The sequence below is a fragment of the Protobothrops mucrosquamatus genome, unplaced genomic scaffold (assembly GCF_001527695.2).
Source record: "Protobothrops mucrosquamatus isolate PMUCROS unplaced genomic scaffold, P.Mucros_1.0 scaffold_177, whole genome shotgun sequence".
Classification (NCBI taxonomy): Eukaryota; Metazoa; Chordata; class Lepidosauria; order Squamata; family Viperidae; genus Protobothrops; species Protobothrops mucrosquamatus.
Genome location: NW_015386253.1, coordinates 1348346 through 1373094, shown reverse-complemented (window position 1 = coordinate 1373094; position 24749 = coordinate 1348346). Strand labels below are relative to the sequence as shown.

Sequence of the window (24749 nt, the reverse complement as noted above, 5' to 3'; positions counted from 1 at the left end):
CTCCTCCTCTTCCTCCTCCTCCTCTTCTTCCTCCTCCTCCTCCAGTGTTCCCCCAATTTTTCCTCATTTTTATTTTCTCAGGTTTTCTTGCTTCTACCTACCCTAACAAATTTATTCCATGTAAAATAGAAAGGAAATTGTAGGAAGTGCTAAATAAATCTTTTTCAATTTTTGCTCTGTTGCAGGAATTTGTGAGGCTTACAGTATCTGATATTCTTGTGACATTTGTAACGATCCTAGTGGGAGATTTTCTTCGGGCTTGTTTTGTCAGATTCGTAAACTACTGCTGGTGCTGGGATCTCGAGGCTGGATTTGTAAGTAGCTATTTGCAGAGGAAGCACAAGATTCGGCTTAGAATAGATTTAAGCAAATGCTTTAAGCTGATCCTTTATATATTTTCTTTGTTCAATTTCTAGTGAAGACTACAGGAATTGAATTGCATAATTCAGCAGCAGCAACATCTCTTATCTTTCCCGTCTCAGATCATCAAGATGGCTAGTAACATTTTAAAAACTAAATGTATCTTTTAAAAAAAGAGGAAAAAAAGAGAAAATGAGAATCTTAAAATATAAAAATATTAAAATGTTGATTATACAAATACAAGGCAAATCACAAAATCCCATGAATGGTAGTGTAAAAATGTTCATTGGCTTAATGAACTGTGCAGATAGGATTAGAAAAAATTCTCTATGCATCGGGTACTTTATTTACTTGTTTATTTGTCTGTCTATCTATCATTTATTAGATTTATATCCTACCTTTTGTACAGGAATGTAAGTTGGCATACACGCTCCTCCTATTTGTCTCCACAATGGCCAACCTATATGGTAAGATGGACACAGAGAGAGAGAGATCAGCTGGCTCAAGTCCACTAGTGGGTTTCTGTAGCTAAAGATGGACTAAAACTTGCATTTCCCTATCCTTCGTCCAACATCTCAACCATCTTAACCATACTTGCTCTCTTTTGTTACAGTTGATCCCCAATTAACATTCCTAACATCTCCACTTACAGGGTCTTATAAAAAAGAGCTATAAAGGATATCAGCTTAGGTTTTGGGGAGAGTTGAATAAGGCTTATTAGCATTTACATCATATTTCTTGTTTTCTCAACAGCCTTCATATGGAGAGTTTGATATTAGTGGTAATGTGCTAGGTTTGGTCTTCAATCAAGGAATGATCTGGTAAGATACTCTAGCATGTTAACATTATTAGCTAGAGAAAATGGTAACAGTTATTGTTACATCTTCACTGAACTGAAGCAAAAATTGCTATGTATTCCATTTTTGTGCTTTTTCAGAGTTGCTGAATATTCCATATTTTTTTCAAGACATTTTATTAGAACCAGGCCATCTTACAGAACTTTGGTTTTTTTCTCATTTGAATTCATCTTTTTTTCAAAGAATGTGGGACCCCATGGGATCTCAATATGCACATTAAACTGTTTCATTTCTTACAGATCAAGTTTTCATGGGTTGCATAACTGCCATGTAGCTGTTTCAGTTATATTATTGCCCCACACCTGTGGCAAGTTCATTCTAATTCTAGTTTTATTGGTTAGGGAAAAAAATGAGAGATATCTTCTGCATTTGTATCTCCTTCACTATAATTGCATTCATTACATGTTGAGTTTTTAGATGTTCATTCGCTTTTCCATTTTATAAGATTGGAAGACAAGTTAGGAGAGAAAGCCCACAGAATTCAAGGTATCCTGATGGGCTTGTCAGTAACTTTTGAAACCAATGATCATTGTATCCTTCTGGTCTGTCAGAACCGTATGTTGGGGGCCCTGCCTTAAACTAGTGCTCTGCTCCTACTTGGCATATATTTTCCAGAGAATAATTTAGAGCTTTGCTTTATAGTGACTAGGTGATGGCAATTCTGAGACCTCAATGTTATTGCCCATACTATTTATAGTCTAGATCAGGGGTTCCCAACCAGGGGTGCTTGCACACTCTGGGGATGTGAGGCGATATTCCAGGGGGGGTGAAAACGTGGGTTTTCAAAATTATAGTGTATATGCATAATTCATTGCCATTATTTCAAACTTTTGTAAGGAGTGCAAGAATATATCAGAAGCGTTCTAGGGGTGCGGGGTATAAAAAAGGTTGGGAACCACTGGTCTAAATATAATCCCTGGAAGTGATTATCTGAAGTTGTGGGTTGTCATAAATAAGGCTATAACATTCAAGCTTATTTTGTTTTGTTTTTATATAGAACATAGATGAGGCAATGAATGTCCTGTATCAGCATCTGGAAAAAAATTCAGTAAATTCATGGTCTATGGCAAATTCAAAGTGCTAACTGCATTGATTCACTCGCCTTCTGCATAATTAATTGTATTTAGGGAGAGGCCCTATTTCTCTCTTTCATGACACTTTATAGGCTAGGTTGTCAGATCATAGGCAAGACTATTGAATAAGCTAATGAAAATTGTTTTCCTTTTCTGCCACTGCTGAATAGACTGATGAAAAAGCATATTTTTTGCAATCCAAAAAGCATTCTTTTAATAAAAATTGACATTATGATGAAGACACTACTTCTTGGTAAAAGATCTATATTTTGATTCACTATAGCTGGTTGATATGTTACCTTTTTGAAAGCAGGCAGTATCTGTCATTATAAAAAGGGGTGTTCTTTTGTATTTCTCTTTCCCCTCTACCCTTCTCTCCATGCTTCCCCCTACCCCGCTTAATGTACAGGATGGGATCCTTTTATGCTCCAGGACTTGTGGGGATCAACGTATTACGTTTATTAATCTCCATGTATTTCCAGAGCTGGGCTGTTATGAGCAGCAATGTCCCCCATGAACGAGTGTTCAAAGCTTCTAAATCCAATAATTTTTACATGGGACTCTTGCTGTTGATTTTGTTCCTTAGTGTGTTACCAGTTGCATATACCATAATGTCTCTGCCTCCTTCCTTTGACTGTGGACCATTCAGGTACTGAAAAAATTTCTTCCTGATTCTTTTACTTGAATGCTGTTTTTCAATGATAAGTCAAGTTCTCAGGAAAAAAAAATACAAATTATGCAAATATAACTTTATATAATTTCCATACACTGAAATAGCAATTATAAGAAATATTAGTGAAATATTTATGTAGCTATCTGAATGATTAATCAAAAATCAAGAAATATATACTAAAATTGAAAAAATAAAATAATAATTCAAACTCATTTGTACACACTGTAATCATTCTCATGTGAATATCAAAATTTAAAGTAGGTTTGACTGATAATAAATTACTTAGATGTAAATGTTTATGATACTTCATAATATATCTATTAGTTGTTTTGTAACTAGAGAAAACAGAAGTATTTGTTTTAATAATTGAATTTTAGAAAAAGGTTCTTTCAAGTTCGCACATTAACAGCCAAAGCTGAACACATCATCCATGTGGCTAATAGAATTAGTTTATAAAAACTGATAAACAAATACAGTATGTTGCTAAGTTAATAGGAGTATTGTGTCCAAACAGGAAATAATAGCTCTGCTCTCATTTTTATCAAATTGCCTTTTTACATTGTGTTTTCACCAATTTGCCGTTCTAAAGTATCTATCTATCTATCTATCTATCTATCTATCTATCTATCTATCTATCTATCTATTTATCTAAATCCCACCTTTATTATTTTTACAAATAACTCAAGTTGGCTAACATATCCAACACGTTCTCCTTTTATTTTTCTCTACAACTTCCCTGGGAAATGACTTGGAATGAGAAAGAGTGACTATGGCCCAAGATCACCCAGCTAGATTTCATGGCTAAGACGAGACTAGAACTCATGGTCTCCCATTTTCTAGCCTGGTGCCTTCACTATTGGACCTCACAGTACCGTGTTGGACTGTCAATAGTACTTGCCTGCCTGCCTTGGTCAGTCTGTTGCCCCTTTATAGGCTATGCAAATCCTGGTGCAGCAAGATTTTCAGGATAAGAAACATCTTTCTGGGGGGAAATCAAGAGCTCTGAAGGATATTCTAGCTCTGTCTTCAGATTTTGGCAGATATATCATAGGGAATTCAAGTAATTTCATCAGGGAATTAAACAAGGAACCTGTAGTTCTGATAGCAGCTGCATTCCTGAAGCAACAATTCTTATGGAGATCATACAAATTTGGGGATCACTTTATTTAGAGATAGATTTATGCATACTGTATTGTAGGAAAAGAAAATGGTAATAAGAAAAAAGAGTTGAAAATGCAGAGGGTTTGGATAATATCGTTGGAGCTTGCTCAGTGGATCAGACAGAACATTTGGTTTCATAAAGAAGAAATGTTATCTTGAACAAGAGGATTGCTATTTGGCAATGTTTAAACTAGGAGGTAAAAATATAATGGTTCGGTATATAGCCGAAACTACCAGCAAACATAAAAATAAAAGTATGTTTTCAAAGCATTATTTGAAACTTCCTTACTTTTTTTTTTTTTTGTATTTAAATTTTTATTATTTTTCATTTGAAAAACAAAAACATAAATCTTTTATCACAATATCAACCAAAGAGAATAAAACTACACAAAACATTCACAGACGTGTCCGGTGTACCCCTCCCGCACCACCCTCTTCCACTTACCACTCCTTCCTCCTCCCATTCTACCACCACTCCTCCTTCCTCCCTCTTTCCTACTTCCCTTCCACACACAACCATCCCGTCCTGTGCAGTTGGGGTATCACCGGACACCTCCTTAAAAAATCATACATATAAATCTATAATACAAACCTACCCTTCCTTACTTATTCACAATGAACTATCATGAGTGTAGAGAACATAGAATAACAGAAGCTGACTTGATCAGAGTATGTGCCAGGACTACTGTATTAATAAGAGTTTTGTGCTTCCAGCGTGAATCAGTTTCTCTCAAATGGATCTGTAGGCCGGATTAATACCCCAGTGACCTCTAATTTGATTTAATAACTCTTTCATGCTGCACTGCAGATACTGACTCAGTCTGGGACCAGCTCAGAACAAACTGTTCTTCGGATTTTTATTTTGTTAATAAGAAACGTCAGCAGCAATATCTTTTGATGAAAGAAGGATTGTTTCTTTGGATTATATTAGACATGTCTTTAAAATTCCATTAGAACATATCTCCACCTGAAACCATATGCTGTCTTTCCATTAAAAAAAGTTGATGGCATATAATCATTTAGTAACTTTATGACACATCGAATTCTTACTACATATTAAATGGTTGTTAATAACATGCAATCAGACCTTCACATCCTAACTTTCCAGTTATATTGGGACTACAACTTCCAGAATTGTAATTGATACAAAGTCTAACTAACTGGAAAGTCTAACAATTATAGGCAGAATTTACAAGAGTAGTACCAAGTTGGAGAAAACAACAATATATGGTGTGGTATTTATTGTTTAAACCAGTTTATATTGAGCATTAAAAATAACATAAATTCAGAATTAAGCATAGTTTCCCATACAGGTAGTCCTCGACTTACAAACACAATTGAGCCAAAATTTATATTGCTAAGAGAGAGATTTAATGAATTTTGCCCCATTTTACAACCTTTCTTACCACAATTGTTAAGTGAATCACTGCAGTAGTTGTTAAGTTAGTAATTGTTAAGTGAATCTGGCTTCCACATTGATTTTGCTTGTCGGAAGGTTGCAAAAGGTGATCACATGACTCCCAAGACATTGCAACCGCCACAAATATGACTCAGTTGACAAGCATTCAAATTTTGATCTCATAACCACGGGGATGCTGCAATAATCGTAAGTGTGAAAAACAGTCATAAGTCACTTTTTCATTTTATTGTAACTTTGAACAGTCACTAAATGAACTGTCAAGCAAGTTGAAGATTACCTGTAGTATCAATTTTTTAAAAGAACATATTTTGTTGTTTTCAAAATCATGTGTCATGAGATTGTCATTATTAATTTTTAGGTACTTTAAATTTCCAAATTCAGAAAAAGAGAAGAGAAATATATTCAACTGTTTCTTTAAAAATAACAGGCTGAAGATATTCAAGCAGTATTTTCTGAAAATAAGTTGCATGAAGACTTTTTGTATAACCTCTGTTTGCTGAAGTTTGATTCCTGTTGTTATACAATCCTGTCTGTGTATTTCTTCTTCCAGTGGAAAAAAGAAAATGTATGACGTCATCCAAGAAACCATCAAATACGATTTCCCACCTGTTGTGGCTAAAGTCTTAGGTTATTTGGCAAATCCAGGACTAATTATAACCGCAATTTTGCTTATGATGTAAGTTGCATTGACTGAAATGTTGGGATTGGGGGAATTGGAATCTTGTAGATAAGAATATATTACTAGATTATCAATTAATATTTGTCATGAGTTAAAAAAAATGTGTGTGCTGCATATGACAGCAAATCAAGCAAAATCCTTGTAAATAGATTATGCAACTTTTCCAAAAAATTTAATCTGCCAACTCCCAAATCTTTCTTCATGAATCCATTATACAAATTGTTGCTTCCAGTGTGATTAACAAATTTATTAGCGATTTATCTACATTTAGTAGTGACTGCATATTTGAGATGAGAATCTTAGGAATACATTGTTTTCATTCTCTTGAATTTGGTTGTGAACTGGAATTCATTATCTAGTAGTTTTAGTTAATTTTAAATAGATGCATTATTCATAACAGATTTCTGTCAACGCTGCAAATACTGTATATTCTTGCTTTGACAATATGGGGATCTGCCAGATTCCTCTCTCCCCCCAGATAAATGGTTTCAATTTGTCTAACCAGGCTAACCCTAGGCTCAACGCCTGAGTTGACATCTCAGTAATTATTGATATAAAACTAGATCTAGAATCTAACCTAAATGAACCTTCAAATAGTAAGTGATTTCTCATACTATGGGTTACAAGCCCCCTGAGGAAAATCTATGAGCAGTGTTTATTTTTTAAGATGATTAGGTTAGCTCAAGCAAAGTGGGAGTGCTTTTTAAATGATTTCACTTTGTCTGGACAACTTCACAGTGAATCTTAGAGTAGCTCTGCTTTTGTCTGTACAAGCCAATCAGGAAGACTTGAAAGCTCATTCTTATTTTGCTCGGGCTTCAGTCTAGGACCTGTAAAAATGGCCAAACCCATAGGTCTAGCTTCTGCCAACTGGTTATTTTTTAGGATAGTATATAGCTATATATGCATTCATTACTGAGTCTGTAGAAGCTTGTGGGTTAGTGAAGATCAGTGTCTTTATCTACTATTTTAAACTATTAACTTTTCATAATGGAAAATGTTTTCTTAAGTAGTAGGTGGAAGAGCTAAATGATTGGTCTATTGATAGTTAAAAGTAAATCTAAGTCAAGGAATTGTTATAGCAGTTTTTATATTATATCATAACCTCTTAGAAAGCAGCTTCTTTCTGGTCCAACTCTGACTGCAATGAAATATTGATTTTATCCATGAGAGAAGCAGCACAGATTTAGTTATCATATAAGATTCTGGATATCACAAAGTTTGAGAATCCCTCTGTGTTTTAGTATATTTTTAAAGTCCTATAAAGTATCCCAGATTTTTTTTAAAATTTGACATTTGATTTTACAGTCTTGCCATATATTACCTGAATTCTGTGGCTGAAGGATACAAACATGCCAATGCAGAGCTGAAAAAGAAAATGCAAATGGTATTAGTTTTGTTTATATTACGTTAGTTTAAATGTAAAAATTTGCATTATTTGCATTTGCATTATTTGTGTATAGACAACTATTTGTGATAGCTTTATACTTTTTTTCAACAATACAGTTGAAAAAGTCATGTGTTTATTCATATGCTAACTACAGTATCTTATTAATTCCTTGTTAAAATCACAGCAGCTTCTCCAAAAAATATTTTTAAAAAAGATTTTTTAAATATTCACCCATGAATATTTAATATCTATAAAACACTGAGTTTTATTTTTAATAGACCTCTTAGTTTATACATTAAACCTGGATTATTTTTTTATCACTCTGAACACATAAATCTACTTAGGACCAAGACATTTAGAGTAAACTTTGTACTTGAGTTTGGTATGTAATCTACCATTTAAACATTGACCAAATAAAAGTTATGGGGTTCTTTAAAGTAATATGACTATTAAACAAAGTGGATGAATGGAAAAATCTCTATCTTTTATTGTGCTCACTATTGCCTTTCTTATTTTAATATTTCTTTAGACAAAATGAGAAAGAAAAATACAAGTTGAAACTCAACTAAATAAATATGTTCAGATTACAATAGATTTAGAATACATTTCATATGATTATGTATTTTAGAACATGGCTGGAATTAAATATTAAAGGTACTAATTTAAATAGCAAATGGGCAGAGAAAAGTCTTCTCAGATACTCCTGTCTACTTCCTCATATCACGTTAGACTAGATTTTCCTGTTTTAGTCTGAATATACTATATATTATATCTTCAGACTGATATGAGATAGAATGAAAGATCAAAGATAAATTCAGATACTGCTCCAGTTCAGCCAGACATGAAAGCTGGCTGGGTGACTTTGGGCCAGTCACTCACTCTCTCTCAGCCAAGATGCCTCACAAGGTTGTTGTTATGAGGAAAATAGAAGGAGGAAGGAATATTAGATATGCCTGGCATTTTGAGTTATGTATAAAAATAATAAATGTGGGATTAAAAGAAATTATCAATTGCCAGTTTTGTTCTGATTTTAAATTACATTATCCACATAAAAGTCCCACTTCAATTCTGACTAAATTAGATGTTACAATTCTTCTTTCCAAATGAATCAAGTATTTCATGACATCTGTTTTTATTTGTACAGCAACGGGAAGATGATAAAAATAAGAATAAGATTTCTGCCAATTCTGCAACACAAGAACTAGAAGACTTGCTTGTTCCATATGCAAAAAACATGGAAGGACCCAATGCAGCTAAAGGTAAAGATAGTGTCCAATCAATGTTCATACATATATTGCTTTGGATGAGTTGACATAATAGGACAACTTTAGTTCCTCTACCATTTGCAGAGTGTTGTCCTCCCGAAATAAAAGACCAAATGTGCCACTGTTTAATCTCAAGTTCATCCTACACACCTAGAGAGAGACAATGCTTATATTGCATTATAGCTTTTCAATTAATTACTAAACACCAGCTTAGTTTAATCATTAATCAACATTTAATGTTATGCCATAGTTCAGTTTGTCTTGTAAGGTTCAGTGAAATACTCTAAATCAGAGTAGACTGCAAGGTTAAGCTTTAATCAAAATAACAAATTCTGCTTTGTGCTCTAAAGGTGCAAGCACCACCTCTTCCATACAGTACTCATATCAGTGCACATAAAAAAGAGGTGTCACTTGTATAGAATAAGCATGATTGTGTGCATTGTTACAGAGGCGTAGCGTGGGGGGTGCAGGGGGGGCCAGCCGCACCGGGCGCAACATCTGGGGGGGCGCGCTCGCACTCGCAGCTCTCTGCCCCTGCCTGGCTCACTCACTCTCTCTGCAGTGCTGGCTGTGCGAATCCGATCCGAGCCGCCGGGTCGCCGCCCACTGTGGAGGGGGGGGCGCAAATTACTTGCCTTGCCCCAGGTGCTGACAACCCACGCTACGTCACTGCATTGTTACTCCTTTGACCCAAAGGCATCTCTGTTTAAGATTTAATAGTATCTAAACCATACAAATCAGGTGAATTTGTATTCTAGATACTCAATCTTATCAGTTTAGCTAACAGAGTTCTCTAAAAATGTTAGCTACTAAGTAATTTGCCATGCTAATAATAGTTAGTTTGGTCTTGCCTTTTAGGCTACCACATTTGATTTGCAAACATTCAGAAATCATCAAACACTATATATAGAAAATGATAATTTTTCACTGCCACCTAGTGGTCACTTTCTACGTTAGCTCTATTAGCTGTAATACTGACAATTTTAGTGCAATGCTTTTTCTTTTAAACCAGATAAGCCTGTGTCACCAAGCTACAAAAACCATTCTGCAGAGAAAGAAACAAATTTAAGTCCTGCGAAAGGAGTCCTGTTGTCATCCTCACCTTCTGTGGTAACGACCCAACCACTTATTCCAAGAAGAGGTGTGCCTTCCTCTAATCAACTAAAACCAGGATCTTATCCAAGGCGGCTTTATCCAGGAATTGGAGGAAGGGAACCTAGTAACAATGGCATAGAAATAGCAATGATATCTACTAGATCATGAACATAATGGTACTTAATGAACTTGGTTATTTTACAAAATTGTCCCAGTGTTAGAAATTTAAGAGCTTCAACTATCTTGGAAGGGTGATGAAAAGTTCCTATTCAGGGATGAAATGTTATTGCCAAACTCCAAAACTCACTGGTTTCTTCTTATATACTTTCATTTATTTCTATCTGGCACACAAATAGTTTACCTAGGCTTTAAGACAATATCTAGTTAGAGATGGCAGCTGGAGGGGGAAACATCCAGGCTTAGCAGTGTTGACAAGACTCCATGTATCTAGAATCTAGAATCGTAACTATAAAACTGTTTTCAAAGTAAATAAGAAACAAAGTTTTGACAAAAGTGTAAAGATTAATTACACCTAATTATGGTATCAGCCAAACTACTGAAATACATACCACCAGATAAAACTACCAATATCTCAGTTAATGGTTCTAAAATTAACAGAGTAGCTTGATTTATGTACTTCAAAATGTTACCATTATAACAGGAATAGCTGGCCTTTGAAAACTCTTTGATTTCTCTGTTGGCGTCTTTTAGGTGGCATCCTCTCCTGACACCACTTCCCCAGGCTGTTAGGCACCATCTTGGCTCCCCCATAGAGTTCCCTCAGTTGTGATCCCATCCTAGCATGGCAATCAGGAGGTACATGGCTTGTCTTTTCTCCCTTCCTAATGAGAGCTGGCAGGTGGATCCAAGGCCTGCCAGTTGACTCCATCTCTGGTAACCAAGTTTCCAGCAATGTTTGAAATCTCCCTTTTACTCCCTTTTCCACAGAAAAGCTTTCCATATATTTACAGCTTACATATATTTACAATTCTTATTAATGTGGAAAATACATTATACACATTAGAATTTTAAATAAAATTTTGTAAAATCAAATGTATTAATTTCAATTCGTAGTCATAATTGGAAACAATTCAGCTTTTTTCATATGTGCAATAGTAGCACTTCTTTCAATTCACTCTTACAATTTTCCTTGCTTTTGTATATGATTATTTTTTTCTATAATACATCTATATATTACATAGTATTTATGACTCTAGTTTACAGTACATCTATTCAGAGCTGGAAAAGAGGGAATTGGCAAACAATTGATAGCAAAATCGTAATAGTTTACAGCAGACTTGGGCATCTTACAGGCCCCATTCCTGTCATGAAGTCAATTGGAAATTAAAAATCAAATGCAAGTAAGTGTGCCGCAGGGAGCAGGAAAAGTAGAAGTGTCTGGCTCTATGCCAGACATGTCAAACACAAGGCTCAGGGGCCGGATTCGGCCCGCGAAGTGGTTTCATGTGGCCCGCGAAGCCATTCTGGAAACAGTGAGGGAACAGCCCCTGCTGCCTTGGCCCTGGCCAGACAGGCCGGGAGCCAATGTACAATTTTGTGATGGCCATCTATGCTGAAACACATTCAGTCTTAGCTCCACAAGGCCATCTGGAAACAGTGAGGAACCAGCCCCTGCCGCGTCGGCCCCATCCCCTGGGTGCATGCTGGGGAGGTATCACCCTTTGTGAGGAATGAAGAAATGCACCATCACCTGGAAGTGGCCAGGAAATGGCCCTTACCTACTTCACATATCCGGCTTGATGGACTCTAGGGGAGGGGTTTCGGCAGGCAGCGGGGTGCTCTCCTCACAGCGCCGAGAGGCTGAGCCGGGCGGCACAAATCCCAAAAGAAACATGAGGCCACCCAGCTCCCAGCCTGCCCGGTTTCAGCAGGCAGCGGGGCACTCTCCTCACAGCGTCAAGAGCTGAGCCGGGTGGCGCGAATCTGATGAGAAATGCAATGCTGCCTAGCCCCCAGCCTGCCCAGTTTCAGCAGGCAGAAAGGTGCAAAGCTGACGAGCTTCGCACCGCCTGGCTCAAACTCTTGGCGCTGTGAGCAAAGCACCCCACTGCCTGCCGAAACCAGGCAGGCTGAGGGCTGGGCGGCATTACGCTTCTTTTCAGATTCGCGTCGCCTGGCTCAGCCTCTCAGTGCTGTGAGGAGAGTGCCTCGCTGTCTGTTGAAACGGGCAGGCTGGGGGCTGGACAGCATTGCGCAGGTAACGTTGACTCTCACGTTGCTCATGGCATCCCCTCCCTAGAGCCCACCAAGCCAGATATGTGAAGTAACTGAGAGCCATGTGCTGGCCACTTCCAGGCGATGGTACATTTCTTCATTCCTCACAAAGGGTGACACCTCCCCAGCTGCCTATTTTTCTCCCTCCCTCATCTCAAATATTTTCCCACCACTCTGTACTTAGGAAGGAAAGGAGAGGGAGGGTCTGAGGGAAGTCCTGCCATGCTGCCCTTTCACCATCCCCTTGCCTCCTCCTCCTGACCTATCCTGGGGGTCTCCCATCCTATTGCTAAGGAAGCTTTGGATACAAAGCCGGGTCTCCTCCCACGGAGAGGGAATGGGTCTCCCTCTGACTTCACCCTCGTACCCATCATGAGCAACCTGGGTAAGGAGAGCAAGCACAGCAGCAGCAGCCTTGAGGATGAGGTAAGTACAGCTGGCCACCCCCTTGGAAAAATGGGGCTGGGCTTGGTGCCGCAAGTGCTTGAGGGCCAGGCTGGGCGTTTACCTCTGCTGCCCAGGGCTCCCGGCAGCCCGCACCACCAAGCCCCCCCCCCCGCATGGCCTGAGAGGAACAGGCCTGAGGCTCTTCTAGTGGACCATTCCTTGGCACTTGCCCTGGTCCCACTCCCTTCTGCCAGACCCTCAGATCTGTCTCACTCCTGCCCAGGCCCCCACAGGCACCCTTGAAGCGAATGACGTAGAGCTGGCCATGCCCACCCAGTAGGCCACATCCACTCCATTCACGCCCACCCAGTAGGCCGCACCCACCCTGGCCACACATCCAGAGGGCAACCGCAATGCTGATGCGGTCCTCAATGAAATTGAGTTTGACACCCCTGCTCTACGCAGTCACCATGCTCCTTCAGTCTGCTGGCGGCCACTGGACATCAAGGAGAAAAAGTGCTTTTCTGTGCCTGTGCAAAGTTCACCCATCTGGAGCAGCCCGAGTTGAAACATCCCAGTTTCTCATATGGCCCCTTGGGAAAATTGCCCATTCCTAGTTTAGAGTATGGCTGTCCAACTTTTTAGCTTGCCTGGGCTGCAGAATGAAAAGGAATTGTCTGGGCCGCATATAATATATATAATAAAGTATATAAATAACAAACTTCCTTTTTTATATTTTATATTATCTTGCTACTTTACTAGCTGTCCAGAACTGCATGTAGCCCGCAGGTTGGTCATGCCTGATTTATAAGTTATGAAGGTTATGAAGCATTACAACTATTTCCAAGACTATGGAATACATTTAAACTTATATTATCAATCTCACAGCAGCTGTTATTAGTTTGAAAAATAAAATTTCAGAGAACTCTGATTATATAACACATTTTTCTTCCATAGTCTTAGTTAAAAAAGGAATGTTTTTGTCCATATCTCTTGAATGCAGGTTAAGATCCCATAGAATAAACTGGAATAACTAGAATAAAGATGGCAAGCCAAGAAATGTATTATGTAATTTTTAGAAGGGAGGCACGCAAGCGATTTTAAGTAAAAAAAAAACACCATTTGAAGTACAGAAAGCTTTGCTGCAGTGTTTTGTTCTAACATAGCGATAAAACTGTTGGAACACATTTTGTTTTGAGTTCCGAACATTCATAATGACCTGTTTTCTATAACTGTGTTCCTAGAATTAGGACATCTGAAACAGCTTAAGATTTGTTCAGAGACCACAATAAGCATGTTTTGTTCTGATATTGAATTCTACACATGAAACATTCTGTAAACCTCAGAAAACCCTTGTTAGCCAAATAGTTATCACAAGTTTACAGAAATCCTAGATTAACTAGAACACATAATCTAATAACCCTGTTCTAAAGTCAATTATTAAATGCTTTACTCTGTCTATCTGAAACATAACAAAGGTGGTAAGGCAAAATATTTTCCTTGTTCCCAAACTATTTTAGAACATGGCATTTTTTTAAAAAAAATAATGTAATGTGCCGTTTCCCAGCTAGCTGGGTCTCCCAGCTAGTTATTCTTTGAATATGTCAGACAATACTAATATAACTCTTTGACATGTGATTCAAAGACCTTTGGCATTATTCTACATAAGACTTTTAGGTCAAACCATCTTATATCACTTGTATAGTATTCTTGTGAAGTGTGAATTTCAAACACGTAATATAGCAGAATTTGAGATGCTCAGCCAGCAAACCTTTACAGAGACCCCAAATTAAAGCTTGTCCATTCATAAATCCCGCCCAACCTGTCTTCTGTATCAAAGGAGAAAAAAGTACTCCCTTTTTCTCATAGAAAAGATATCAAAAAGTAATGGGAAAGAATTTAGGGAATAAAAATGTTCCTTTCTTTAAGCCCTGCAACTTGACACGCTATTTGCTTTTGGGATGGATGTAACTTGGCAAATCTCTTAGTAGCTGCGGTGGTGCCATTTCTGGAGAGTTACAGTACTAGCTTTCAGCTTCCTGGCTCTGACTTTCCCAGGTGAACATCCCTACGGCAAGCTTCCCTGTATGTAATGGCTGATCCTGCATAATTTCTCAGATCAACCAAAATGTAAGAAAAAAACAACTCAATCTCAGTTAACAAGGAAGATATTTTATTCTTCAACTGTAATTCTTGAATTGTTATTGCTTAATCAGGACCATTCTGTGGCAGTACCAACCCACTCAGTAGCTTGAGCAGTGGGAGCTGCAGACCAGTCTTCAGTGGCAGTCTGTGAACTCCAATCTTCTGGAAAAAAATAGAAAATCACACTGGGTTTTGAAAAATTTAAGCAACTTCCTGCATCTTCATTACCATATTTTGATATCATTCTCTGTGAATAGCAACTGTATTCCAAAATTTGGAAATTTGTGTTACAAATATTTATACAAAGATGAACAGAATCAAAGCCATTTCAATTAAGTACAAAACCTCAATGCAGGAACAGAGAATTCTGGAGAATTCCAAGTGGCCCACTTTCATGTGAATCAAGCTATTCTAGGGGGAGATTTTGATTTAGTCATAAACCTCATGAACTGGAAGGATCTTCATGTGTCCTGGATTAAATAGACTTTCATGAAATAGGAATATCTCAGGAACACTCGAAATGGCTTGATTTGAAGGATTTAGTTCAATTAAGTGCCAAACTGCTCCCTGTCCCAAACAGCACAGTACAGAAGATGCTTGGTATGATCTTTAGGGAAAGAGGATGTTCCACAGGTCCTTGGAACAGTATGCCCCTATATCAGTTAATTTCTAGTAGAGAACTTCAATGGATGCCATCTAATTCAGCTTCCTCTTTTTAATTCCTCTTCCAGAAAATAAAACTGCCCGCCATGTAGAGCCAAATTGCCCCGTTGCATGTTTTAGATGTAGGCATTACCTCCAAAACCTATGTTACATCTGAGTAGCAATTTGAAATTAAAATTTCCAGCATAAGTGGAAGCATTTTAAAAGCTATCAAGAGGCAACCGGAAAAGGAGAATAAAGAAAACTAATAGATTAATAGAGAATGCAAATGGATGTCTGAGATCTGTATGTCCATGTCTTAGATACTGACTCTTACCCACTTCTTTCTCAAACTTTGCATTTCTTGAATCTACTACCTCCTCAAAAGGGAATTGGTTTATCAATTGTAAAAAAAAATATTTTACCATTACGTAAATTACGATACATTATCCAGTCAGCATTCTTCTCAATTACTTTTTACGTACCAGTGGGGTAAGGCTGTATTGGGACTGAAGGCACTTGTACCCCTTCAGACCAGTCAGACACCTCAGGTTGTGGAGGTGCAGTGAATTCAGGGGCAGGTGCTGTCCATTCACCCTGGAACTCCTCCTTGGTAACTGCCTTATCAGCTGCAGCCTGCTCTTCTTTTTCAATCTAAACAGGAGGCAAATCAAGTTACAACTATAAATTAAAGTTTTCTGGATAGCACCAATACCTTTATGAGTTTACAGTTTGAAAATGAGCGATTTAGTACAAACCGTGCACTGTGGATTTCTATGTTTAAGATAAGTATCTCTTTCGACACTTTTACTTTAATACTTTTTTGGTGTTGTGTTACCAGACCACACACTGTAGAAAATATGTGGTCATGTTACCAATGCAAAAATGACTTATTTCAATAAAAAAAGTAATTATAAATCTAGTCAAATATATGTTACATTTTTACCTCTTCAGGATCTCGGTAGAAGTAGAGATCAGGCATAACTTCCCATGGATGCTCACGGGAAATAGTGCCACGCATTCGCAGGACTTCACGAGCCAACATCCACCACATCAGACCAACTGAGTGAGCTCCCTAAACATTTGTTAGATAATGGTCAATTAGATTTTCAACATGCTCACATAAGTTCATGAATGACTATTTAACTGAATTTGAATAAAGGATCATGTCATCAACAATTCAGGAAGACAAGAAAACAAAATATAGCTTAACCAACTCAGCTTGATTTTCTTCAGATAGCAATTGACTGCTGTTTCTTTTAAATATGTAGCAAGAATCACTATCAAACCCCATTCATTGAACCCAAGAGGTTCTTATGGTGTTAGCGAAAAGACTTGCAGAAATTGATGTAGCACACTTCCTACACTCAGAAGTTCTTTGGATAGAAGCCATCCTCAGCCCTGAGTTCTAACAAGCGTGCATATATTTCCTTCCCTCCTAAAATTTGAAAACAAATTTTATATTATACCTACTCAATTTTTTTTGCGCAACCACAGCTAGAAGTGCTTTTTGAAAAAACATAGATGTATTGGAGGACATACCTTGTTGTTGCAGGGAATAGCAATATCCACATAACGCAGGGGAGAATCTGTATTGCACAAGGCAATGGTGGGAATGTTTACATACGATGCTTCAGTCAGCGGCTGGTGATCAGCTCTTGGATCAGTGACCACCAAAAGGCGAGGTTCACGAAAAGCAGCCTGGATCTGATTGGTAAATGTGCCAGGAGTAAACCGGCCAGCGATTGGAGTTGCACCAGTAGCTGCAGCAAATTTCAAAACAGCACGCTACAATGGGGAGGTAAAAGAAATGACAAAATGGATATGTTTCTAGTGAAAATTCCCCAAAATCAATAAAGCAATTACTAATTTTGCAAGTACAAGCAGGACTGAATTGAGTAATGTCATTTTGGAGCACCAGACATAAATATATATATAAGTTTGACCTAAAGAAAATTTAATTCGTATTACTTGTTCTAGATCAGTGTTTCTCAACCTTGACAATTTTAAGGCATGTGGACTTCAACTCCCAGAATTCCACAGCCAGGAATTCTGGGAGTTGAAGTCCACATGCCTTAAAATTGTCAAGGTTGAGAAACACTGTTCTAGATGGTTCGTGATGGGACATACATACAATCAGGATACAATTTTCATCTTCTGGCTAAGTGTATCCATACCTGCCCAGTATTCCTGGAAGAAATAACACTGACATCAGCTGGATTCTCAATAGCAACAATGGCACGGGCTGCTAAGAGCAGTTTTTCCCAGGTTCTCTTCAGATTGATGATGTAAATACCTCAATAAAAAGATGTAGGGTTTTCAATTAAATATGGGAATGCTCAACAAAATGCATAAAATCCAGCCCTCTTGTCTACTATTGTCTTCAAAAATCTGGAATGTGGCAGCAACTACTATCAAACCCCAGTCACAAAGAAACACTCTACTGGTGTTAGCGAAAATCCTGCCAGAATTTACTGTAGCACACTTCCGACACTCAAAGAGTTAATTGGCCAGAAACTGGCCTCAGCTCCAAGTTTTAATAGTGTGCAGTTAAAACACATACCAACCTGCTTACTCTAAGATTTCAATAGCAATAGGGTTCCATGAAAATATCAGCATCATATAAGGGAAAATTTACTTTTGTACCATTTAATTTTAAAAAAGGCCCGTGAATTGGGAAGAAAAAAAGGTATTTCAGTTCGTGACCTGTTCTATGAAGATTTTGGAATGGATAGAAACTAGGCCAAATCAATCATGAAAAGGACCCACCTGAAAGGAAGCATTAAAATGTTTTACTTTTGGCACAAGGAATAAAACTCAGGATGGGGAAATATATTGTATGAACCAACTTGGAATTTATAAATTCTGATAGCAAATTCCACTATTGTGCATAATGATGATTCTGACATCACTAACATAAGGTGAAGTCTATAATCAACAATTTTAAAAAAATCCCAATTTTTACCATCACTTTTTCTTTTATATATATACTGTTCCATCTGAAAATCTAGATTGGTGCCTCCCAAATGGGTTCCTGCAGCAAGGAATTTGAGGACATCTTCCTCCTTCATCTGTAGAACATCAAGGCCTCCGGACATTGTGAGTTTCCCTTTAAAGCAACGACAGGAAACCTAGAACAAAAATCAGCAAAATTAATTATTATTTTAAAGTTACGTTTTAATCAGTACTGCCCAGCTATAAAATGGAAGTAATAACTGCTACTATAGAGAAAATTGTTAACTATAAATCAGTTTATAAAGTCAGAATCAATAAACTTCAATTGCTGTTCTATTGTTTCCAACTCAGTTTAAGAAAAACATTCCAGCATTCAGCAATTAACTTGTAATCTAAAAAAAACAATACTGTAGTAATCAAAATGACTGGGTTTTTTAAAAAACTACTCAAGAGACTGAATAGTTTTAATGAGAAAGCTACACAAGGAAGTATACTTACTAGGCCTATTGAATGTTTTAAAATTGGGAAGAAATGCTTTGTTTGGCCATAGCACAAGTATGAGCACAGCAGCTGTTACTCATTTAGGCATATGCATCTTCAGCATTTTACAGGGGCCAGAAAAGTTATTCCTGTACTGTTTTAATGAATTGTTTTTAGTTCTTAGAAGTCAAACTGATCCTGCTAAGATGAAAATATGAACATCAGTACTTGACATCTTTTAAGAAAAAGGAAACCACTTTTCTGAAAACGATTCAAAGGACGTGGCCACTCACTGGAAAACCTCAATCCATGCATCATTCTCCCTCATTCTTATTATTTGGGATAACTTTTAATAGCTGAAAAAGAGCAAGATGGAGGTATTTTCATGGCCAATATTGCGCTGTAAGGTTAAAGGCTACAGATGGGACCAACGAAGCAAAACCAGCATGTTTTACATTTGGAGGCACATTAAAAACCTAACCATATAATAATATGGCCTCGCATTCTACTCATTTCCAGTGCCTTCGTTTCAATTTTGAACTAGAGTAAATACAGGACAGCGCTCGGTTTGCAAAGTTTCAAAACCGTCGGAAGCGCCAGGATGGCGTTTTGCAAAACGAGACAAGGCGGGAGGCCTGAAACATGCGGGGCATCCCAGCCATTTCGGCAACCCAAAGCAGAGACAGCTGCCTCCTCCCAATGCCGCCGCTTCCCACCGTCCAGCCACATTGCGTGGCCCAAGCGAGCACAGTGCCGCCTCCTAACACGCGTTACACGACTCACGAGATGACAACGCCGTATGAAGGCTTCTCTGAGGTCGAAGAGAAAGAGGGCCGCGCTGTCTGATCGCGGGTATATATAGCCTGCTTGTCCACCAATCGCAGTCATTCCCCAGAAAGGAAGTGACGTAGATTGCTTTCGTTTCCTTGCGCGGGGCTATCTCACGATAATTTCCGTTCTTTTCTGAGCGCGGCCATCGGAGTGGGGGCGGGAGCAAATGAGGTTAATGTAAATGAAGGAGGGGGGAGCTAATAGCCCGTCACGGCGTTTCTCCAACTGGGCGACTGCAAGATGTTAAGTGTGGCTGGCTGCGGGATTCTGGGAGTCCACACTTCTCATTTCAAAAAACGCTGGTTTAGGAATTCTGACAGCAAAATGCCTGGCGGAATTTTAAAAAGAGTGACTGGACTGAATCTTATTAATACGGCTTTTCCCTTTGAACGTTTCACCGTTCGGTTGCATTGTTTGTCGGCTCCTTGCCCTCATTATCCTCACACTGACATAGACGCTGACATTAGACCAGGCTCCGCACAAAGAGAATTGCGAGTCACGTCCATCCATTGAATTAAAGTGTTATATCTCAAGATCGATTTGCTTAGAACGCTTTTCTGTCCCTGCTTAACAAATCGTTCTAAAATAAAATATGGTTTTCAAATGAAAGAAAATGTATTTTTAACATGTGTTTATACAGGCCACAGACTACCAACGATTCAGAATTAGAATCAGAATAGAGCTGGAAGGGACCTTGGAGGTCTACTACCACATTCCAGCCCTCTGCTCAAGCAGGAGAACCTATACCAGGGTTAGGCAACCTTGGCTCTTTTATGACTCGTGGACTTCAACTCCCAGAATTCCTGAGCCAGCACACCTGGCTCAGGAATTCTGGGAGTTGAAGTCCACGAGTCATAAAAGAGCCAAGGTTGCCTACCCCTGACCTATACCATTTCAGACAAGTGGCTGTCCAGTCTCTTCTTAAAAACCTCAAGTGATGAAGTACCCACAATGTCTAAAGGCAAGCTGTTCCACTGTTTAATTGTCCTTATGTTAGGAAGTTTCTCCTTAATTCCAGGTTGCTTCTTTCCTTGATTAATTTCCATCCATTGTTTTTTGTCTTCCCTTCTGTGCTTTGGAAAATGAATTGACTCTCCTCCTCCTTGTGGCAGCCTCTCAAATACTGGAATACTGCCATCATGTCCCCACTAGTCCTTCTTTTCTCTAGACTAGCCATTCCCAAAACCTGCAACCGTTCTTCACTTTTAATCCTCTTAGTTGCTCTTCTTTGCACTTTCCCCAAAATCTCAACATAATTTTTGTAATGTGGCAACCAAAACTGGATGCAGTATTTCAGATGTGGCCTTACTAAGGCTTTATAAAACGATACTAATATTTCACGTGATTTTGATTCTATGCCTCTGTTTATACAACCAAAGATTGTATTTGCTTTTTTGGCGGCTGCTGCACACTGCTGGCTCATGTTTAAGTGACCATTCACTAGGACTCCAACGTTCCTCTCACAGTTACTGTTTTTGAGCCAGGTTTCACCTAATTTGTACTTGTACCTTTGGTTTTTCCTGCCCAGGTGTAAAACCTTACTTTTCTTCACATTAAATATTATTTTGTTGGATAGGGCCCATTGTTCAAGTCTTTTGGGATTCTGAGCTTGGCTTCTGGGGTGTTGTATTCCTAAAGGGCATAGTTTCATCTGCAAATTTGATGAATTGCCCTCTATTCCCTTATCTAAGTCATTTATGAAGATATTGAAGAGTACTGGGCCTAAGATGGAACCTTGTGGTACCCCACTGCTTACTTTCCTCCATGTAAATGTAATACCATTAAGGATAGCTCGTTGAGTGTGTGATGCTGTCTGTCCCAAATTTTTCTAATTTACCAAGAAGTAGGGTGTAGTCTACTTGTCAAATACCTTGCTGAAGTCTAAATATACTATGTCCACAGCATTTCGCTGGTCTACTAATTTAGTCACTTTGTCAAAGAATGAAATAAAATTGGTTTGGCATGATCTGTTTTTAACAAACCCGTGCTGGCTACTAGTTACAACTTTATTTGTTTCTAGATGTTCACAGATCTGTTTCTTGATTATTTTTTCCAGTATCTTCCCAATCATGTTAGGCTGATTGGTCTGTAGTTTCTTGGGTCTGTTTTTTTCTTTTTTCTTTTTTGAAGATGGGAACCATGTCAGCTCTTTTCCAATCCTCTGGTAGCTCCCAGTGCTCCAAGATATTTTAAAGATATAATACAATGGTTCTGAGATAGCATCTGCCAGCTCCTTCAGAATTCTGGGATGTAATCCATCAGATCCTGGAGATCTATATTCATCAAGGTCAGACAGGCATATTTTTATCATTTTCTTGCTTATTTTAATTTTTATTTCTAGTCTGTTTTTTACAGTTATGTTTTTAGTAGGTTGGGTTATAGTTTCTTTTTGTGTGAAGACTGATACAAATAATGAGTTAAGCAACTTTGCTTTCTCTCTAGTGCCTGTTACTTCCTTGTCATCTTCTCTCTTTAGTGGACCAACTGTTTCCTTGACTTATTTTTTGCTATTTATATGTTGAAAGAAACTTTTTTTGTGATCTTTGACTTTTGTTGCAAGTCTTTGTTCATTATGAGCTTTTGCTTTCCTGACTTCATCTTTGCAGATTCGGGCTATCTACTGATATTCTGCCTTAGTTATGTGTCCCTCTTTCCATTTTTTGTACTTAACCTTTTTGTCTTTTAGTTTATCAGAGAGATCTTTGTGCAACCATGCTGGTTTCTTCTCGGATTTCTTGTTATTCTTTTTTAGTGGTATTGTGTTGGACTGGGCTTTTATGATCATATTTTTCAGAGTTTCCCACCCTTCTTGAGTTGTTTTCCCCTTTAGGATTTTTATCCATGAAATTTTGCTTAGACCCTCTCTATGTTTGTTAAAATCAGGTTTTTAAATTTTAAGATGTAGGTTGGATTATACTCTATTGCTTGTGTTTGCATTATATTGAATTCCAGTATGACATGGTCACTCTCGCCCAAGGTTCCGGCAATTTCAACTCCCTCTATCACTTCTTCTCTATTTGTAAGAATTAGATCTAGAATAGCTTTCCCCTCCTCTACCTTTTGGATGACAAGCTAAGTTGGTTAGGAATCTGTTGATTCCCCCACTTGCTGCAGAGTTTGTCTCTTAGCTGATACTAGGGTAGTTAAAGTCTCCCATTACTAGTGTGGTATGTTTCCTACATAATTTTTTAACTGATTACCAAAGATTTCATCCATTTCTTCTGCTTGGTTGGGTGCCCTGTAATATGTGCCTATAGCAGTGGTGGCAAACCTATGGCATGAGTGCCAGAGGGGCACTCAGAGCCCTCTCTGTGGGCATGTGCGCCTTGTTCTTTGGCTAACTTTTCGCAGGAAAAAGCCATTTCTCAAGCCCCTTCCTAGCGAAAACAAGTCTCCAGAGCCAGCACGCCTCGCTCTTCTTAAGAGAGGCTTGTTTTGGCTAGGAAGGGGCTTGAGAAATGGCTTTTTCCTGTGAAAACATAGACAAAGAGCTTACAGTCTCTGCCAGATCTCCATTGGGATAAAAAGTCTTTTAGCTCCTATAGAGCGCTTCCAAACGCAGCCAGTCCCTGCGTTTGGAAACATTCCATAGGTGCAGAAACACTTTTTTTATCCCAACAGAGATCTGGCAGAAGGCTCCGTTTCTCAAACACCCCATTCCAGGAATACGGAGCTTGCAGTCTCTGCCAGATCTCCGCCAGATCTGGCAGAGACTGCAATCTCCGTATGCCTGGAATGGGGCGCTTGAGAAATAAAGCCTTCTGCCAGATCTCCGTTGGGATAAAAAAGTGTTTCCGCACTTATGGAGTGCTTCCAAACGCAGGGACTGGATGTGTTTGGAAGTGCTCTATAGGAGCTAAAAGACTTTATACCAACAGAGATCTGGCAGAGATTGCAAGCTCTGAATGCCTGGAATGGGGCGCTTGAGAAACAGAGCACTCATTGTTTGCAGTCACACAGGGTGCTTCAAAATGCATTTTGAATAGCCCCACCAGTGCACAAACATTCCACAATCCACAATGCCAAACCCTAACCCCCACCACACCCCAGGGCATCAACAATGCCAAATCCTAATCCCTACCCCAAGACAACCACATTCCTTCACTAACCTCGTTTCCAGCTCCGTTCTCTGTGTGCAGGGCAACAAAAGAAGTTTGTGGGACTAAACAAAAAAGATCACTCTGACCTTCCAACTTTTTATTAAAAAAAAAAAAAAGATCTTGCAAAGTTGGAAGGTCTGGTTGAATTTTTTTTTTAACCGGTAGTCCCACAAGCTTCTTTTGTTGCCCTGCGTGCGGTGGCGGAAAACAGAGCTGGAAAGGAGGTTAGTGAAGGGAGGCTTTGGGAAAGCAATGGGAGAGGGTCTGCTCTGGCCTCCACTGCCTCACACCACCAGCATCAGAGCTCGGAGGCTTGTTTTCGCCGCAAAAAGCCATTTCCCAAGCCCCTTCCTGGCGAAAATAGAGCCAAAGCGCGTCTCGCTCTTATTGAGAGCAATCCTGCGAAAACAAGGATGACAAAGGACAGCACAGTTAGTTCTGAAAATTAAATCCTTAAAGTGTGGAATTCTCTGCCAAATAATTTTAAGCCAATGAAAGCACTTGGGGTTGCTTTCCTTACTTTGTTTGGATCATCTTATGCTTGTGAATAGCTGTTTTCAGCTTTGAATTATATCAAATCTGACACCAGAAACAGACTAACAGAGTGCTGAGTGCTGCATATGTTGCTCTCAAACTTACAAAGTATGAGCCAAGGTTAGACAAGTTATCAGCATGCATACAACAGTAAAAATAACATTAATTGTTCAAAAGCATGCCAAATGCAAACTTTTACTTTTCAATAAAAAGTTGTTTGTATCATTGAAAGCTTTGTTATTGTGTTTTTCTTTTAAGACAAAAGGTGTTAATGTATGAGTTGTTTTTTCTAAACTAAAACTTCAGTATTCAGGTTAAATAGCCGTATTGGCACTTTGCGATAAACAAGTGGGTTTTGGGTTGTAGTTTGGGCACTCGGTCTCTAACGCCCTCACTGGCCTATAGCAATGTCATTTTCTTTTCCTTTTATATTAACTCATATGGATTCTAGGAGGTTTTCATTCTTG

The 24749-nt window shown here is 38.6% G+C and overlaps 2 protein-coding genes and 2 non-coding genes across 4 annotated transcripts in view; 1 reads left to right on the top strand and 3 right to left on the bottom strand.

The window, feature by feature from the left end:
* Window positions 1-10723, top strand: part of TMC2 (transmembrane channel like 2) — a 39712-nt gene extending 28989 nt beyond the window's left edge. The window contains exons 11-18 of the mRNA XM_029285455.1: window positions 186-314; window positions 1114-1181; window positions 2700-2939; window positions 6095-6220; window positions 7532-7610; window positions 8758-8872; window positions 9891-9988; window positions 10685-10723. Of these exons, the coding sequence (XP_029141288.1) occupies window positions 186-314; window positions 1114-1181; window positions 2700-2939; window positions 6095-6220; window positions 7532-7610; window positions 8758-8872; window positions 9891-9988; window positions 10685-10723 (894 nt within the window). The remainder of the gene's footprint in view (window positions 1-185; window positions 315-1113; window positions 1182-2699; window positions 2940-6094; window positions 6221-7531; window positions 7611-8757; window positions 8873-9890; window positions 9989-10684) is intronic.
* Window positions 10724-14747: 4024 nt separating this feature from the next.
* Window positions 14748-19710, bottom strand: RPSA (ribosomal protein SA). Its single transcript, XM_015822798.1, has 7 exons — window positions 19601-19710; window positions 18348-18513; window positions 17560-17678; window positions 16925-17170; window positions 16329-16457; window positions 15868-16036; window positions 14748-14902 (listed from the first exon to the last, which is right to left on the bottom strand). The coding sequence occupies exons 1-7, from the start codon at window positions 19703-19705 to the stop codon at window positions 14808-14810; spliced, it is 1029 nt and encodes a 342-aa protein (XP_015678284.1). The 5' UTR covers window positions 19706-19710; the 3' UTR covers window positions 14748-14807.
* LOC114923110 lies at window positions 16646-16806 on the bottom strand. Its single transcript, XR_003810570.1, has one exon. It is a non-coding gene; the product is annotated as a small nucleolar RNA SNORA62/SNORA6 family (small nucleolar RNA).
* Window positions 17777-17933, bottom strand: LOC114923109. The gene has a single exon (XR_003810569.1). It is a non-coding gene; the product is annotated as a small nucleolar RNA SNORA62/SNORA6 family (small nucleolar RNA).
* Window positions 19711-24749: the final 5039 nt, after the last annotated feature.